Here is a 20,435-nt window from a genome sequence, read left to right as displayed (position 1 = left end):
TACAAACAGACCACGAAAATATTTTTACATGGAGATCTGGAAAACTGACACTGAAATTGTACTTTTTTCTTAATAATTAACTAAATACACTGTAAGCTGTAATTACCATTGTATGTGGGTGGACATAATGGAACATGTTCTGTTGCATTTAAAGTCAATGACAAAAAGTGAAAGTGTCATCTAAATGGTGAATTGCGTAATGGTTAAACGATCATGTAAGATTCTAAGAGCAGAAACAAAAAAGTCCACAATGTACAAAATCAAGCCGGGTCATGTTAACAATTCATTTAAACATTTAAGCAGTTGTGTTCGCTTTTTAACATTATATCTCAAGTGGTTTTCTACCGTCTAATCAGCAGCCTAAGGGATCAGAAATCAGACGAAAGGAATAAATGATGACCTGTTCCCATTCACTTCTCAAAATTATAGTAATTGTTCGGCTGTTACTAGACGCTGCTTACCATATTTCCATGTTTAAACGATCTGAGGGCGTTTTGTAACATAACTTACTTCTAGGTATCCACTTTGAAATTTGAATTTGACGTGTTTTTTTTTCGCATTGAATCAAAAAAGGCACCAATTTGGATTGTTGCCACTTTTAAGGCGTTTTCAACCAAAAGGTATATTATGATGTCATTGGTAACAACCGAAGACTGTTATTTGAGAGAAATGAAATGAATTGATTTCAATTTCAGGTTCTACATTTCTGCACCTTTATAGTGGTTATGAAGACTGGCAAAACCATACAGTGTGCAATTAGGTATTATGTCGTAACAGCGGCATAAAAGTCGTGGGATACTGCTGTATTTGTTACCTCTGGGAAATTGGAAGTTTCCTACTTGGAAGTTGTAATTACCACTTGATTCTATTCGGTAAACATTTGAAAAATTAGTAGACGCATGCCCTCTAGAGAGAAATACACTTTATTTGCATAATTATTATATCATGTGTGTCCATTATATAATTCTGATTGGTTGCCCAACATTTATACGTCATATGTCGTGAAGTCGAAATAATTTTAGCTACCAGAGCTCTCCAATAGAAAACAAGACAAAATTTGAAGTAACTAATACTAACTCTGTATTTCCCATGAAACAAAAACAGCATTTAATTAATGTGCACATGGGGCTTCGGTTTATTGTCCTATCCGACGATTATACAATGTCTGACAGAGGGGCCACAAAAGAAATAAAAACATCAGAAGCAACATTACGTGCCTAAGATATGGAACATATAATCAATCTACACCGACAGTCACTGCCAAGTTCTAATAAACAATAATTTCTTCCTGTAGTTTTCAAATATTGTGTTATTAAGAACCTAACACTCAACAGATCAATATGATGTTCTAGAATTTGCTCAATAATTGCTAGAAGTCAGGTGACCATTAACATGCTTTTGGCAGCTTCTCCTCTTCTACTTTTTGTATGGGAATTATTTCGATCCGCGACCTCAATTTGAAGATGCCTTTAGGAACGATCGAACTAATTAGCCGAAAACGTAGTTGCAGCCACAACAATTGTTCTAAAGATCACTGACATCTTCAAGCTCGTGTAAAAAAAGGTCTTGTTAATGTCAGACATGGCGACTTTCATAAGAAGCATTTACTATTTAAGGGATTCTGGGATAAATATATTGAATTATGGTCACAGTTACATCTGCTCGTGTCCTCGTACAATGCTTTACACCGCATCGTACTGCTCTGCTATTTGTAGTGAACTGAATAACAACTTACTGCAACTGAAATGTCTGGAAATATATTATTTCATTACACTATTGGAGTAAAGGACTGTTATATTACCTAAAGGCTGTTGTAAACTCAAATATGATGGTCTATATGATATGAAGGGTATTTTGCGACCTTCTACATCAAGAAGTACATTTGAAACACAGTTCAACGCTCACTACACAGAAACGTCTTGAATGTTCCTTGTTTACAAGACTGCTGATGGCTTGAAACCATAGCTCGACACCATAGCTCGACAAACCTGAAATCGATGGGATTCTTGGATTCTTAAATTTGTTATGGCAAGCATTATGTAAAATTATTTCACATTTATTTTCGCCATTTTATTTTCCTTTTACAAATGTTTTAAGGTCTCATTATTATTGAAACCCCACTAAAATACGCCAGGAGTGGATAGATCAAAGGTAACCAGACATCAATCACAATCCAATATCTAAAATGTCTGTAATATAGTGTCTTTGATATGAAATGTATATCCGACGGTGATTACGGTACTGGCAGTAAGATGTGCAGTGGCCAGAAGCTGATGACCTTGCATTACCACCATGTTGTCCTTGGTGATATCGATTTCCATTGAGGATCAAAAAGGTTTGGATTTGAAACTAATCACATGATCTGAGCATATGACCATGGGCATCAGGTTATTGAGCTTAACCATCACATGGGTTCAGAAATAGGTTAACACCATTAGACAGAATCGGATCATAGTAACAACCTTTCAAAGCATGTTCAGCTTTTAAGTAATACGTGTTAATTTTTCTTAATCACTGATTTTTGTCTTTGAAAATCAAATTAAAGATCACACCTGTATTTAAGCTTACATATACATAAATCACGAAAAATCGCCATCGATAACTTATTTGATATTGACCCTCGAGAGTAGGGGCTTTAACGGCAAAAGAAAAGATGCCAATAACCTCTTCTTTACCTGTCATTATATTAAAGGAAGAAAGATCCGATCTTGACACATCAGTTGAGCCTATTAACTGACTCAGCTATTCTACCAATGCTTTATTACTTTTCATAACTTCAGTGATGGAATAATCAACTCTTATTTACACCGACTGTGCGAACTTACACATATCAATTGAATTTGCAGGTTGCAATGCCAGTGTAGATTCCTAATTACAATTTCGCGGAGATAATTACTTCGAATATTGAAACCATCCGTATGGAATTTAGTTTCCTAAAATAGGCACTACTGTGTATTTGTAAATTACGGCTTGATGCTAAGGTATCAATATCGCTTGTGTTATATGAACAGTTCAATATCGCTTATGTTATATGAACAGTTCATCCCAAGCAAACCAGAATTGACATCATATTGTACCTTTCATGATATCAACATATGTTACAGAGAGAACTGTCTTTATCTTATGATCCACCTAAATCTTTCAAGTGGATACACGATATCAAGAAAGTTCTGTGTATGTATGAAGGGTTACTGAGAAAAACATGGCAAAATTTATTCAATCGGAAACGTGTATGATTACGTCTTCTGGATAATGTTGTAAATTTAGTATGTAAGATAACGCGAGTTGACAGTCTCTATTATTTTGATGTGTTTCAGTTGACCAGTCTTCATTGCACTGACAAATGAATCACCTGAAGACCTACCAAAAATATTCAAAATGTCATGAAAACAACAAAATGCTATCGGAATTGGCGAGTCTTTGACTGAAACAAGGCTTGACTAACTTCTGTAATCGCAATTCATCAATATTCGATTACATTAACAAAGGTTAATTGCAACAGTTATCAATGTCTGAAGTATTTGTTCAGGACCCGTACTGATACTCCCATTAATATACATTACAACAACATCATACATTGAATAGATACGCCAAGTGTCTCGCTGACAAGCAGATGTCAATGGAGGCGTAAGTGGTAAAGACCGGACGCTCATAAAATACCCACTTTCATCATTCGAGATGAATTATTTAGACGTATTACGCCTACTGATCTGCACCTGATGGAGCTAATGGGACATGCAGATTTTGTCATTCCAAGAAATTCAGATCATAGAGGATTGGTTTATTCTCCAATCCGAACGTTTACATTCTTTGACCTATTCATCTCTCCCGATCTGACATCACAAACAAAAAGGAATCGATTTGAAAAAACTGAAACGCGTTAAAATAGCAAGAGAACTGTAATGAATGAGGCAAAACTTGTTCATCGATTTTAAAGCGGATGGGTTCGTTGACTTGTTTTTTGTTGACATGATTTGTTGTTCAAGGACGAAGCAATTACTAACTTAAAAAAGAAGCATAGTTATATCTAATGTCAATATAATCAACAAAATCATTTTCTAGCATGTCAAAAACCACCTTCGTGCTCAATTAGTAAATTTGAATTTGCATTTTTTTAGAAATTATTACAGAAAATTTGACACTTTATAAATGGAGTCATGCTATTTGGCTTAACACTGTTTATGTTTATTTTGTGATCGAACAATATCATAAAAAAAATCCTGAACATAATAAATATTAGGATGCAATATGAACTCTTTCCTAATGAGTAAGTGAAATAAAAACCTTCATTTATAACAAGATCATGAACTGCAGTTGAAATTATTAAAACTTTGGCACCTTAACCAAATTATTCGTTTTTATTTGAAACTTTACTAAAAGAAACATTCACCTTGCTAGTTAAAATGGGCTAATAGTAACATCGAGTAGTTATTTTAAATATAAAGGTAATTGAATGAACACATCCTGTACATCATGCCACGAATAAATCACATTCTCGGCTTGAAATGTAACACGTCTATATTTCTCAAGTATACATATATAGCTCTTAAAATAGCAGGAAGTCGAGATCAACTCCTTCATAAAATATAGAACAGTACAAGTAACCTTGGTTTTCAAAAGTCCTTTCAACCTGCTTGTCAAACCACTTTGCATTGAGCGAAAATGGAATTACAAATCGTAACACGGCAGATGAAGATCAAACCGTCCATATAATATATCACAGTAAAAGGACAACTTCGGTTTTCAAAGGATCCTTTCTACCAGCTTGTCTTTGGTCAAACCACTTGGCATTGATCTTTACCTTCACAGTTAGATCGACTGTCATTATGACTTAACGAAGGTCTTAACACTTACACTCGATTATTACCTCATAGTGATTTTCCGCTAAAGAGTAGTCTATTAATCGCGGGATTTTTTCAGACTATTAACACATAATTGCGATTGATTTTTTTTTTTATAGCATTCCGGTACAATTGCAGACTTTTCACCTTTTTATAATTGCATGAATAGTTGGTAGGAGGTTTCTAAGAACATCGATAATTAATCTCCCAATGGTTGTAGCTGATCAATATTGTGATATGACAATGCCATCCATATATCCGACAAAAGTCTAATTTGTCCTATATCAAGACGAAGGAAATATAGTTATTAACATTAATGTTTGTCTGGACCTAACACTGAAATCAGCGATCTTAAAAAACACCTCCCACATACTGAGTTATCCCCGGGACATCTGCTATCTATCTCGAGGTTGTGACGTCACTGATAAACTTCCTTTAACAAAGTTATAAAGTTGACTAAAAATAGTTCGATATCACTTCTTTTATAATGAGTTGACTTACAGTAACGGCAAGGGTTATATGCAAGCCTAATTTTTTCAGATGAAGAAGGTCTTCTGAAACTTTGGGTCGTTGTTCCGTGCAGATATGCAGTGGAATTGGCAGTTATGGATAGATACCGTCAGTTTGTCTATGAGCGTATTTAGGATTTCAGTAAGACATTTATTTTTTTCAGTACAGGCGGTATCTAGGTATAAGGTAATTGTTTTTGGTTGTAGATTGTAGAGAAAGTAAGGTATCTGGGATTTCTTAAGGGCATTGAGACAGTATCGTATCTAGATTTTCAATATGGTAGATTTTTAAAGTAGAGATGTCGTAATTAGGATTTCAAAGCGGAAGTTATCATTATATTGTCACAGTGTATAAGTAGCAATTCTAACCATGTTAACTAGATTTTTATGATGTTTAAGAATGATGGATACTGCTTGTTTTGAGAAAATCATTTATCATAATCTATTACAACATGAAAGCAGACCTAGTATTCCTGACTAGGCGATGTTTAGCTTGTTGGTTCTTCCGGAACACGAGTGCATTTTGAGAAACACGAACCAATATATTTCTCGCTTAAGCAATTACGTTTTGGATATCGATCTGCACGACGTAAACTAAAGGTAGTTTGTTTCTTTAATGGATTAAGCTCAGGTATAAGTAATAGAAGGTGTATGATAGAACTACTCTCTCTATATGCCTGTCACTGTTCTCATCGATACGATAAATTGATCATTCCAACGACTTCCAATCAGCAAGAAATACCATGATCCCAACGAGTTTTTGCAGAACAAACAAGATGGTTTAACCGACTACCGAACCAAAAGTGCAAAACAATTCAACTGTTCCAGATCAACTACCTCGACTACAAACAATAACCTAGTCTTACCAGTTGGTTAACGTTAACTTCTAATCTGCCAACTACCAAGTCTACGATATCAGTTAACCTGAAAGAGATGTTAACTTGTCGTCTGCCGACAACTACCTAGTCTGCGGTTAAGTTTACTGGAAGCGAACGTTAACTGGTCATCTGCCAACAACTACCTAAGATATCAGTTTACTGGAAGCCCATATTGGGCTTTAACTTGCCATCTGCTATCTACTCTAAGATATCAGTAAATTGGAGTGGACGTTAACTTGTCATCTATCAACAACTACCTATCTACGATATCAGTTTACCGAAAGCGGACGTTAACTCGACATCTACAACTACCACCACCAGATGTCAAAGGTCCAAATCAAATAGTTATAGGTATCTAATTAGCCATGGATTACTTTACCGGATGCCATCTAAAACAAACCTGTTTGGGTAACCAACAAGCACCATAAAAAGGCACTATGAAAGTCTCATTAGTTAGACGCCATGACATGAGAAATGATTTGCCTGACTAAAATTACTCTCGCATCTCTTAAACATGTCAATATTACGGTGAATAATATCATTCATATTTTTACCGTTTGACCAATTACTTTCTAGGATTGACTTCCACTAAAAGCACTATAGTTCAGAAAGTAAAGATGGTTTTGTAAATTCTACATTTCTTGTTCCTATATGTAGATATGACTGTTTCATACTATTGTTTTTATGTCTGAACGGTTACGGCTAATAAAAATCGGAATATAATTTCTTAAGTAATTGGATGAGTAGGGCTTGCTGCCATCTGCATACGTCAAAGACCTAATGTTAGGGTGCTACGAGGATAGAATTTTCATTAAAAGCATGAACCTAGGTCTTGAAGTTAAAGTGCTGTTAAATTCAGTTTAGTAGCAGACACAGACACATCTGCCAAATAATAGGACGTACACGTTTTATATCATTTCTGCTGTCTGCGATAGGAATCTTTTGGAATTTGTTAACCTTAGTTACATTACTCAAATCTTGATGATTATATCTCTTGAATTAAGTGGCTTTAAAACAAAACCATTGATAACGATATGTTATTTATATGTTCCTTCGATATTTATGACTATTTGATGTCCCAATAGATCGAAATGGCGATTTAAATATTTCCATCAGATCCCAAAGAACATTTTACACTTCGTCAATAAACATTTAATGCTTCTTTCATACTTAACAGTTTATGGCTAACATTTAACGAAATTATAATCGTACAAAGGATTCGATTTCGAAAAGAGAATTGTAAATAACTACCTGGAGCTGTTAAGAGTTCAACTTTAATCACACAATTAATAAAACAAAATATAAAAAAATTAACTAATAGTCTAAAAAAAGCAATGAAATTCAGCATAATGTGTTTGAAGCCAAAGCAGAAGTTGTATGCGTTTATTTTTCATATACCACAAAGCAAAAATTCCAGGTAGTACCTTGTACTTTTCTGCATAATGCACACTTTAAAGATGCAGTACATAGTTAAATACTGAACATGTGTATTTATACTTATTATCTTGTGATGTGATAACATTAGAACAGTTTACCGATCTGTTATTGTCCTGTTCGGGAACTAAATATTCAAAGATATTAATTGCGCAATAACATCGAGGATCTAATTTTGGTTTTGAAAGAATTTCATAGACAAATGGAAGCTATCAAATTGGTCTAAAACTGATGATCTAAGCCTATTAACAACCCTGATATATAATAGAAATATGCGTTTATTCATTTAAACGTCGCGGCCGCCTTTTAACTTTAAAAAAAACTATATTTATAGATACACATGACTAAGAAGGTTCAAATGTCGAAGGTAAGCTTAAAATCTATAACCGATTAGCTTATTCCCTTTTCTGAGAGGAACCAAGGTGTGGCTGACCCCCGAGTGATGTATATGCATGTTATTGTGTTGTGGATTGTTCCATCCACTCAATTTATTGATTGCAAAAAGAAATGTTGAATTGTTGAATATGCTAAACAGAGAAAAATACTTCAGAGCTATGAAAATATTATCATAGGAACTTTTTTCTAACATTAATTTGTTTAATATGCTTTATTAGGACGAACTAAAGAAATTACAAATCTTTTCAGGTTATGGAAATATTATCATAGAAAAAATTGAACGGTTTATAAGAAAATAATGTATTGACTAACTTGAGCAATCTAACTTCTTCAGCGGTTATGGAAATCTTAAGATAGTAAACATTTAACGTTAAACAATTATTTGTTGAATATGCCTAAAGGTAAAAAATCTTAAAGAGCTTATGGAAATATTATCGAAGTAAAAATTAGTCAGATCTTGAATAACAAAATTAAACAGTTCAAATACGTATTTAAGTCCTTTTAATCTTAACCTTGCTTCGTAATATTTTAGAACTCCTTCGAGACTTCTTAAAATATCTCTTATTCTAAAAGAGACATTGAGTGGGATTCGCTAAAACGATAAGATACCCTTCGTGAGATAGAAGTATTATTAAGAGCTCTTCTCAGCCTTGTTGAAGTTGGCGAATCATACTTCTAGTCTAATTCGATAAAGTACAGAAGATACGTTGGACATGAACGCCTTTTTTCATCCATCGAATGGCCAACAATATCTATCAAAACTTGCACTTTTATATAAGGTTCGGTGGTATTCATTTGGAATACTTAGGCAAGTTTATAGAAATGACCAATTTCCCTTGTCTATGTACGATAGAATTTAAACAAATACATGATAAAGAGGGATAAGTCTTATTCACCAAAGCGTTAACATTTGTAAATACAAAACACAAACAGAACTAATCTGAAACTTCAATCACAGGATCAAACATTTAGATGATGGGATGTACAAAGAAATTTCATACCCACCCCAAGTCGACATTCAGTAACCAATACAGATCATGTTTTAATTTTAGTTAACTCTGAATCAGTTTTCATACACTTTAAAAAATAACAATGGCCCATTGTAATGACAGACTAGTCATTCGGGTTGTTGACAAGAGCTATCAATAAATGAAATATTTCGATAGTAACATTTTCATACTGTACAAGCTTTATTCAAAGACACTTATTTTAATTTCAACAAGTTTTGTCTAAATCAGTCCAGAATTTTGTCTTCTGAAGTATACGAGCTAAAGATTGAACAAGGGGAATAACCCATGTTAAATATATTTCGATTTGTCTCTATGCCTGTTCAGAATAGATATGGCTCGTTATTAAAAGAATAATTGGTCTGGATATCAACACCTGTTACAAATGATAACAACCCAACTTCAGCATATAGTACATCTATCCCATATAAAATGTAAAAGGCTACAAGGTTTAAACTATGTATCTTATTTTACACCAGTAATAATCATCTGACGTAAATAGAGATAAATTGACACTTAGACAAAATTATTACACATAATGTGATTAGATTCGGATTGATTTAGCTTTATATCGAGGGGAGACCGACTTGAATGCAAAATTGGTTGGCTGGTTGAGACTTATATTGAATTGTTGAGAAAATCTGTTCCCAATTCGACAATTACTGTCAGTGAAAATATCTTTTCAAAGTGTCTCCTTTCTGTTGATAGGAGTAAACTAACACATAAAACGTTATTTAACCAGGGTTTTTGGTCGTTTAGCTTTATAATGCTGTTATCGGAGAACACGCGACCCATCATTTGGGTTAAACTTGTTTTTATATTAATGCTATGCATTTGTCAATATGACAAGAAATTTGTTTCTTTACATTTAGTGTCTGTATTATAGAAAATAATCAATGTCAATAAGATGTCGTGTAGACAACAATCTTAAACAACAATTTTAAACCTTCCGGGCATAAATAAATGAAAATAAGTTTTACAGGTTTTAAGTGCGACTCATTACGGATTTCAAGAATTTAAATGGCAACGTTCTCAATTTGAAAATGAAATGAATATAGTTTTTACGTCCTACTTTTCTGCACCATGTGGGCTAATGAAGACTGGCAACGCCATGTAGGGTTCAATGAGTGAGCAAGAAATATCGGTATAGTACAATCATTGTTTCAAGCAATATCGGTATAGTACAATCATTGTTTCAAGCAAAATCGGTATTGTACAATCATTGTTTCAAGCAATATCGGTATAGTACAATCATTGTTTCAAGCAATATCGGTATTGTACAATCATTGTTTCAAGCAATATCGGTATAGTACAATCATTGTTTCAAGCAATATCGGTATAGTACAATCATTGTTTCAAGCAATATCGGTATAGTACAATCATTGTTTCAAGCAATATCGGTATAGTACAATCATTGTTTCAAGCAATATCGGTATTGTACAATCATTGTTTCAAGCAATATCGGTATAGTACAATCATTGTTTCAAGCAATATCGGTATTGTACAATCATTGTTTCAAGCAATATCGGTATAGTACAATCATTGTTTCAAGCAATATCGGTATAGTACAATCATTGTTTCAAGCAATATCGGTATTGTACAATCATTCTTTCAAGCAATATCGGTATAGTACAATCATTCTTTCAAGCAATATCGGTAGTGGGTTTGATTCAAGCTATTTTGGTAGTATCATTGTTTCATGCCAGATCGGTAATAGTACTATTCCTGCTCAAGCAATACTGGTATTAGCTTCGTTTCAAACAATATCGATAGTAACACTGTTGGTAGTAGTATTGTTTCAAGTAATGTTGGTAGTAGTATTGTTCCAAGTAATGTTGGTAGTAGTATTGTTTCAAGTAATGTTGGTAGTAGTATTGTTCCAAGTAATGTTGGTAGTAGTATTGTTCCAAGTAATGTTGGTAGTAGTATTGTTCCAAGTAATGTTGGTAGTAGTATTGTTCCAAGTAATGTTGGTAGTAGTATTGTTTCAAGTAATGTTAGTAGTATTGTTCCAAGTAATGTTGGTAGTAGTATTGTTCCAAGTAATGTTGGTAGTAGTATTGTTCCAAGAAATGTTGGTAGTAGTATTGTTTCAAGTAATGTTGGTAGTAGTATTGTTCCAAGTAATGTTGGTAGTAGTATTGTTCCATGTAATGTTGGTAGTAGTATAGTTTCAAGTAATGTTGGTAGTAGTATTGTTCCAAGTAATGTTGGTAGTAGTATTGTTTCAAGTAATGTTGGTAGTAGTATTGTTCCAAGTAATGTTGGTAGTAGTATTGTTCCAAGTAATGTTGGTAGTAGTATTGTTTCATGTAATGTTGGTAGTAGTATTGTTTCAAGTAATGTTGGTAGTAGTATTGTTCCAAGTAATGTTGGTAGTAGTATTGTTTCAAGTAATGTTGGTAGTAGTATTGTTTCAAGTAATGTTGGTAGTAGTATTGTTTCAAGTAATGTTGGTAGTAGTATTGTTCCAAGTAATATTGTAAATAACATCAAGCAATATTTTCAAGCACTTTTGTGCAATATTAACCGACAAATAATGATAAAATAGAGCGTATTCGCGTAATAGGATAAAATTTAAATCGATAGCGGCCGTCGCGTTTCGTATTTTCTCGGCCACTTCCTCTTTGAAAAATTTATCTAGAGTAAATCCACAATGAGAAGGAAGTCTTTGTTACATTAATAATATAAAATACTGGTAGGCTTTGGAACGATGTATTTTTTTTCTATTTCCCCTTTAGGTAAACGGTTCGAAAATACCATAACAAATCCATTATAGAAATTAATAAGTGACAGATCGGATGGCCGATATCAAAGGGCTGTCAGGTAATTCATATATTAGAATATAGTCTCACTGACTGACATCAATTAATCAGTTTCATCAATAACATTAGCATCAAACAAAAATACATTAAACTGAATCCCAGAGGCGACGTACCTTCTTAACCTTAAAATTGATCATTATGAAACTCTAAGATGTTTCTAGTGGGCGAATCTTTTAAGAAAAAAATATATCATATTATACCGTATCTTAATGTACATTGTTGCATTCAAATATCATGAAAAGATGAATACAATATCGACGCGTATCAAAAATAGGATATAATTCTATGAAAAAAAATAATATTCTAGGTGGTATTGTCTAAATGCGTTCGGATTTTACATAAAAAAAACTCTAGAAGGTATAATCTGTTGCATATTGGTAAATTGCCAAACTAGGATGAACGTTTTGCAAAATTCATTAAACGTTAAAGTGAGAACATTTTTCCTTGCATGCAAGCTCGTTTTTAATTTTAAAAATAATTTTCTAATAGGAAGGCAGCAGCTGTAAGAATTAATTGTCACTTCACTAGTAAAGGTTAATTATCATTAATTAAAGGTTGATTATCATTAAGCTACATTAGATGCGCATGGTTACCATTAGTTTAGTTCGATTGTATACAAATCAACTCATTGGCCTCCCGTTATCATTCCCGTTATCACTCTAGAAACTTCATTAATTACAGATATCGTCAAACAATAATTCATTATAGTATAAACCGAATTAGATGTAATCTCGATTGAACTATCGGAATTATTGGTAGATAACATATTAAGAACTACAGGAATGCTGCGTAAGATGACATTTTGTTTAAAAATATATTGTGCGCACCTTCATTTTCATAATACATTGTGTTAAGCCTGCCGCAGACGAGAGGAACTAGCTGAGCTGCCTGTCTCGAGAGGTTGTCAGCTGAGCAAGATACTCACTACTTTTGTTCACCGCTGAAGAGAGCTATCGCCTTCGGTATTATCTCACTAGAAAATTTTCGGCCAATTCGGTACGACAACAAAAACATAAGAACTTTGGGACTGCATCCGTTAATCTTCTAAAATTGCATCATTCACGGTTACCATGTAGATACTACGTGATCCGTTATCGTGTATTTTTATTAATTAGCTACTTATTCTAGCTGAGCTGGAAGCTTACACGTCCGCACACCTTGAAATGATGGCCTCTTGAGGCAGGAAATACCACATAGGAGAGGTATTTACCTCACATCGTCTCTGGGCAGAAATATCACAGCTCAGCTCTCGACCCTTTTGAGGCAGGCAGTCCATCTAGTTCCTCTCGTCTGCGGCGGGCTTTTGAGTCGGATGTGAAAAGTATTCTCAAAATCTTATAATGTCCTTATTTTACGTAACACGATAGGTCGTTAAGCTAATTTGTAAACGACAGTGTCTGCGCGACATCCTCCACTACTATATGAGGTCTAGATCATGAGATAACCCAACACCAGTTCCATTCATGTTTGATTCATCAGATAAATCAAGACCAAGTAAATCAAGAAGCAGATTTGTTGTAGTTCTTGTTGTGGTTGTTGTTGTAGACTAGCCTACATGATGTGTGTCAGGTTACCCTGTTTCAGCAATTTCGATCTTTAGCCAGAAAGTCCTTACAAGCTCTAGCATAGCGGATAGGTTTAGAAGAAACACAGACACAATAAGTTGGTGATTGAGGTATGTTACTGCACATGAATTGAAAATTAACTATAGAAAAATCAAAGTTGTCACGTTTGTCAAACAATCTGACATTAAGATCGTGGTTCTTTACAATTTCGAGTAGTAAGTAGGACGCTTTAGTCTTAGAATCAGTGGTGTCTTTTAATTTCAACTCTTCTGGGTAGATTTCCTTTAGTCTTCAAAATGTGAAGTTATTCAGTGACAAAATGTTATCTATGTATCGGAAAGTGGAATGGAAAGTTGCTTATTGAGTCTTTAATCAATTCCGGCTCATAAGAATAAAGAAATATGTCATCAACTAAAGGAATACAACTAGTGGGAATACCAATTATATGCTGGATATCCCCTCACCAAATTTGGCAACATTAACAACATGCTCTGCTGTATATTTATAATATAATAATACTGTTTTGAAATAGCATTGATATCAATCAACAAGTCTGACCTATTGTGTTCGTGAACCTTTCTTGATAATGAATACTATCATTTAGTTGTTAACAAATTATATGTTGTCTTTATCACCCAAATTATACATTTTCTGATTTCAAAGACCATAGTTAGAGATAATGCTAACAAAATGTAGTTTCACCTGCAATACTCAAGCATTTGAGCTGAAACAATGCCTATTTCGAATAATTTGAGATACTTTCAGATATCACCAGTTTCTTGCAGTCGTGGAAGTTCGGTTTCAAATAAAGTTTTCTTTTCTGCAACTGTTTGGGCTGATGAAGATTTACATTGAAGGAAATTTGGTCTGTATAGTGGTATCATCCTACAGTCTGTTCAATTTCCAACTGTCGTGGGTCTTGAACATTGATAGCCTGTGACACACAGTGTCTTGGTGTTAACAACTCCATAGACATGGTGAAACATTTCTCTACCGGAACAGAAACCAGCGTTGATCATAACAACTCCATAGACATGGTGAAACATTTCTCTACCAGAACAGAAACCAGCGTTGATCATAACAACTCCATAGACATGGTGAAACATTTCTCTACCAGAACAGAAACCAGCGTTGACCATAACAATTCCATGGACATGGTGAAACATTTCTCTACCAGAACAGAAACCAGCGTTGATCATAACAATTCCATGGACATGGTGAAACATTTCTCTACCAGAACAGAAGCCAGCGTTGACCATAACAAGAACGTTGGAGGTTTCAACCAGAACCAATTCAGTTGTTCGGCTACAGAAAAATTATAGTCAATGCTAAATTCTGAAAGGAATTGGCCAACAAGAATGGAGTTCATGCTGTAGACATGACATCTCAAATCAACTTTCTTGAGTTATTTACGATATTTATCCAAACATTGGACTCCACTTAGATTATAAGAATTGGATTCATTCAATTTTCTATGGAATTGATAATGACCCTTGTGGAGATGTAATCATGCGAATATGAGACGTCTCAAGAACCTTAAGAGATTTTTAAGTTGTACGAACCTGAGAATGATGGAGACTATAAATGTAAAAAGGAAGAAAGAATGGAAACTGTTGAAATGGGAATATGTGTCTGGATGTACAAGGTGTTGCACTCGACGAAACATGTGATTGTTCGAACGTTATCTATTGCCTAGGCAGCAGAAAACTTTCTCACAGCACGGCTTGAGGACATTTCCACAGACATTGATTTGTATGAGCTCAAGATTTTCAGAAAAAAAAAATTGTTCCGGCCAATCGATATTCTTAGATAGCTCATGTTCAAATTTTTAAACCGGCTAGTGCAACCATCGATCTTTACAATTTAAAAACATAAGACATTCCCTTCCGCGAAATCAATCTCCATACAACAATTCACCAAAAAAGTTTCACCAAGATCTAACCAATACAACAGCCATCATCATGTTCAAGTAAAAATGTTACAATTCGATGAACAAGAACGGAACATAATACACTCACATCTATATGTAGGCGTTTAAATAAATATTAATTAAGATCTTACTTATTTAGAAAAGCTGTACGGAGGTGTAATTTCCATTGTCATCAATGAATCGGTACTGCACTTCATTCTACAATCAATATACCAATTTATTACTCTGATACCTATCATAATCTTTAACAAAAACATTTATCTTTCGTAAAGGGCATACATGTAACCAAAGAAAAATAAAGATATCCAAAGTAATGCACTGAGATAACACCAATAACGTAAAAGGGCGTAGCATGTGAAATCATGTTTCAAAGATAACATGGAACATTTTATACTGAATGTTAAACAAGCATGTGATTTATCATATAGACGTTTTTCTACCTTCAAGACATAACGATTTTCTGTTGTAACTTAAAAGATAACATAATAACTTCGCATCACAATTTATTTAGAAGCTTGTGAAATAAACTTTATTTGCTGTACTATAGAACTGGAATACGGATGCTGGCGATTCTACGAGACAAGAAAGAAACAACTATATTTTCAAAAGATTTCAACTAAGGTTCACAAGAAATCCACGAACATCATTTTTGTTCGATTGACCAAGCAAATGTCATATCAGGTGTGTTATTAAATGTGTTTATCAACAGCAATTTATCTAGAAATAAGCTCTTAACCATAATTAGTAATCTTGTTAAACTGCTTGAAATAGTCTCTTAATAGCAGAAATACGCACTGCGTGATGTCAAAATATTGGCTTTATATAATAACAAAAACGCTTGCACACGAAGAAGGTAATGACGAAGCTACGGGACATGTGCCGTTATAATTAACGGTTACTTCTCTTTACTTGTTGTGTTGTCTGCATTATAGTGCTATTTCAATTTGTATGCAGGATGCAATTCGACGCCAGTCGTTCGCAGCTATAATATGTAAGGTTTTGAAATGAATTTAATGATGTTCTAAGACCACCACATGTGTTGAACAAAAGACAGCTCCATTCTAATTAGCAAATACTCGATGAAGAATTCCGTTTGCAGTTTTTATCAGTTATCTTCAAGGTTATTTGCTGACTATCATTGGTATATTAAGCTTTTCTACCTCTGGGAGAAGTCACACTCTCCTTCGAAACCTAAAGCACATTGTGTGTTGGGCGTAGATTGAGTTCAAGGGATCGTGTCCCATATGGGATGATGGTAATCAATTCGGTTCACCAGACGTCTTATATCTTATTTTTAAATCGCACAATGGAGACCACATTATCACAAGCAATATTACTCCTGTTTTAAGCATTTTAAGTGTGCTTTGTGTTGCCATACAATCGAATACCAGGCAACTGACGATTGTACAAGTTAGGGACAAGATTCACGATGATAGAGAAATGATTTCCCGGACAATATGTCGGATTATGAAAGAAACTATCATGGGAGGTAATGTCCGAGAGAAATCTGAAATAACTAGAGTAATGGGGATTATATAAATGAATATATAAACAACGTTATTAACTCTTTTCGCACGTATTATTATCCACGCTAGAATTAATCATTCTAATTTTGATGATGGTCATCATTAGTCTTTTTCATTATAATAATTATAAGATTTTAATTATATGATTATGGACAGAAAGTGATACCATCTAATAATTAGCTTTTAACAGGCAATTTTATTACCATTATGTTTATTGTAAGTCCATAGTAAACTGGTATGACATAATTTCAAGTATATTTCACCTAGTTTATTGTCCATAGATAGATTAAATTCTCTTTAAAATATCTGATTTTCTTTTGTCTTTAGATAAATATTATTTTGCTTACACTCGCTACTCACGAATAAACTGTGTTGTATAAGTCTCCAATAAATCATTTATTACAATCAACCATCAAAAATTGTTCCTAAATAACACAAAACTAAACAAACAAGTTTGTGTAGTAGGATAAAATAAAGCCATTTTCGACTTCTTCCAAACTGCGATTTTTCTATTGTTGAGATAAATCATATTATTTTGTTTACTTCGAAACATTTGCTTCTCGTCAACAAATTTTGTTTTATAAGACTTCAATAAATTAAAATATTTCACAATCAACCAACAACTTCGCACAAACTTAACAAAACAACGCTATGTCAATGAAATGAACGGGTTTTAGGTCCGACATTTCATCACCTGTCTAATTCAAACCCTCAATGCCATTTAGAATGGAATTAACGAAACGAATAGCGACAGAGCAAGATGGAGTTTTTTATAAGAATTCTGTTGAGAATGTCGCTTACAAATTAGTAGACAAATTTTACTTCTTGATCGCAATCCCGCAATGGCTTTCTACGGGCTTCGGTACGACTTTTCCACCCATCACACATACATAACCACGATATTCTTATACAGGGGACATTACCACACGGTATGTCTCAATGTGGTTCAATACATAACCACGATATTCTTATACAGGGGACATTACCACACGGTATGTCTCAATGTGGTTCAATACATAACCACGATATTCTTATACAGGGGACATTACCACACGGTGTATCTCGATGTGGTTCAATACATAACCACGACATTCTTATACAGGGGACAGTACCACACGGTGTGTCTCGATGTGGTTCAATACATAACCACAATATTCTTATACAGGGTAGATTACCACACGGTGTGTCTCGATGTTGTTCAATGCATAACCACGACATTCTTATACAGGGGACATTACCACACGGTATATCTCGATGTGGTTCAATACATAACCACGATATTCTTACACAGGGGACATTACCACACTGTATGTCTCAATGTGGTTCAATACATAACCACGATATTCTTACACAGGGGACATTACCACACTGTATGTCACAATGTGGTTCAATACATAACCACGATATTCTTACACAGGGGACATTACCACACTGTATGTCTCAATGTGGTTCAATACATAACCACGATATTCTTACACAGGGGACATTACCACACTGTATGTCTCAATGTGGTTCAATACATAACCACGACATTCTTATACAGGGGACATTACCACACTGTATGTCACGAACGACTCAAGCCGAGAGTGCATCAGTTGCACTGTACAAGAACACTTGGTGCTCAATTAAAAAGGTTGCTCAACTCCAACCTTCTTCCGCCACTTAACTTAGTAATTAAATAAAAATCACTTAGGAACAACATAAATATAAACTTCCTAGGAATTTAATGTCTCGAAAGCCTGACGTGATAATTCTCTTGGGGGAAATATTTCCACATAACTTTGACCTACAATCATGAAAAAAAGAGAAACGACTTCCTCATTCTTGAGATACACCTGCTATATCTTATAACATTTCTTACTAGAAGTGGCTCTGGTACAAAGTCAGTGAAAACTATATAGACATCCAAGTTGTGCTGACACACCAAATCCTTTTTCCGTGTTTATTCATTAAATCACTTTTAGACAAAAAAAAAAAAAAAATGAAAAAAAAAAAATGTCGAGACTAACACCTGAAGATGCAATATGGCATAAGTGACATTTTTTTCCATAATACAGCATCGCGTAAAAGTTTTTAAAAGGGACCTCGATGATTTTAAACTTAGTCCGTGGCGGGTTATGTGTCTTTTTTTTATATAAATTTACTCTAAAGGTCTGGGTTTAAAAAAGTTTAATATCTATAGGCGAGTGACATTTACGTTGATATGTTGTCTGCGATGTTAACACGTATACACTCGTAAAGAACAGTAGGTGGCGATCAATGTTAAATCAGTAGTGAAGGAGTTTGGTTGAAGCCAATTACAATGCTCTTCGTCTATTCTTTTAAAGTATTGTCGCTGGGAACTAAGCTAAACAATAAATTCATATAAAACAGTGTTAATCTCTTCTATCACTTAATTATAAGGGATAGTCAAACAGCGAACCTGATGGGAACTGCTGGTATCAAATTGACCAAACTGCAAATAAACTACCAAGCAATATGAATGCCACGTCATGTGATAAACCAAGCGTATATTAGAAAGATAACAGTCAGACGATTTCTTATCGTTTCGATTTAAGGTTATACATACAAGCGCAGTGTGAGAAATACTGATTGTAAATCCCTCGCTATATGTGTATGGAATTAAATTAAAGAGTACAAGAACAATAGATTGCAGTTGCTTGAATTTTAACGAAACTTTTTAAATGAGATTGGAGCACGAAAACACACTTGTACAAAACAGAGAATAAATTTGTAGCTAGTACTTTTTGTTCAATTGTTCGTTGAAGAATGATGAAATGCTTTCGTCTTTTTCTTTGTATTTTCATGAAAATATTATCGCCTACCTGTTGATGAATAAGTCAGATGAATGTAAAACTTTTATCAATAATATCCATATCTTTTACTTCATTGTATTAACAGCACCTGAAATAGATAAATTGGTACTGAGACGAAAAACTTACTAGAAGGAATACTAATACGTAACCATGACATTCTTATACAGGGGACATTACCACACGGTATATCTCAATGTGGTTCAATACATAACCACGACATTCTTATACAGGGGACATTACCACACGGTATGTCTCGATGTGGTTCAATACATAACCACGACATTCTTATACAGGGTACATTACCACACGGTATGTCTTCATATGGTTCAATACATAACCACGACATTCTTATACAGGGTAGATTACCACACGGTATGTCTCTATGTGGTTCAATACATAACCACGACATTCTTATACAGGGGACATTACCACACGGTATATCTCAATGTGGTTCAATACATAACCACGACATTCTTCTACAGGGGACATTACCACACGGTGTTTCTCGATGTGGTTCAATACATAACCACGATATTCTTATACAGGGGGCATTACCACACGGTGTGTCTCAATGTGGTTCAATACATAACCACGATATTCTTATACAGGGGACATTACCACACGGTGTTTCTCGATGTGGTTCAATACATAACCACGACATTCTTATACAGGGGGCATTACCACACGGTGTGTCTCGATGTGGTTCAA

At 34.3% G+C, this 20,435-nt stretch overlaps 2 protein-coding genes across 2 annotated transcripts; both read left to right on the top strand.

The window, feature by feature from the left end:
• Positions 1-4,241: 4,241 nt before the first annotated feature.
• On the top strand, positions 4,242-11,616 carry LOTGIDRAFT_160359 (hypothetical protein; the record flags this gene model as incomplete). The annotated part of the gene is made up of 2 exons (XM_009055408.1): positions 4,242-4,267; positions 10,800-11,616. 2 exons carry the CDS (start codon positions 4,242-4,244, stop codon positions 11,614-11,616), a joined length of 843 nt encoding a protein of 280 aa, XP_009053656.1.
• Positions 11,617-17,842: 6,226 nt separating this feature from the next.
• LOTGIDRAFT_160358 (hypothetical protein) lies at positions 17,843-18,577 on the top strand (the record flags this gene model as incomplete). The annotated part of the gene is made up of 1 exon (XM_009055407.1): positions 17,843-18,577. The coding sequence occupies one exon, from the start codon at positions 17,843-17,845 to the stop codon at positions 18,575-18,577; it is 735 nt and encodes a 244-aa protein (XP_009053655.1).
• Between the last annotated feature and the right edge of the window lie 1,858 nt (positions 18,578-20,435).

The sequence above is a fragment of the Lottia gigantea genome, assembly GCF_000327385.1.
Source record: "Lottia gigantea unplaced genomic scaffold LOTGIsca_24, whole genome shotgun sequence".
NCBI lineage: Eukaryota > Metazoa > Mollusca > Gastropoda > Lottiidae > Lottia > Lottia gigantea.
This window is presented reverse-complemented; position numbering and strand designations above follow the sequence as displayed.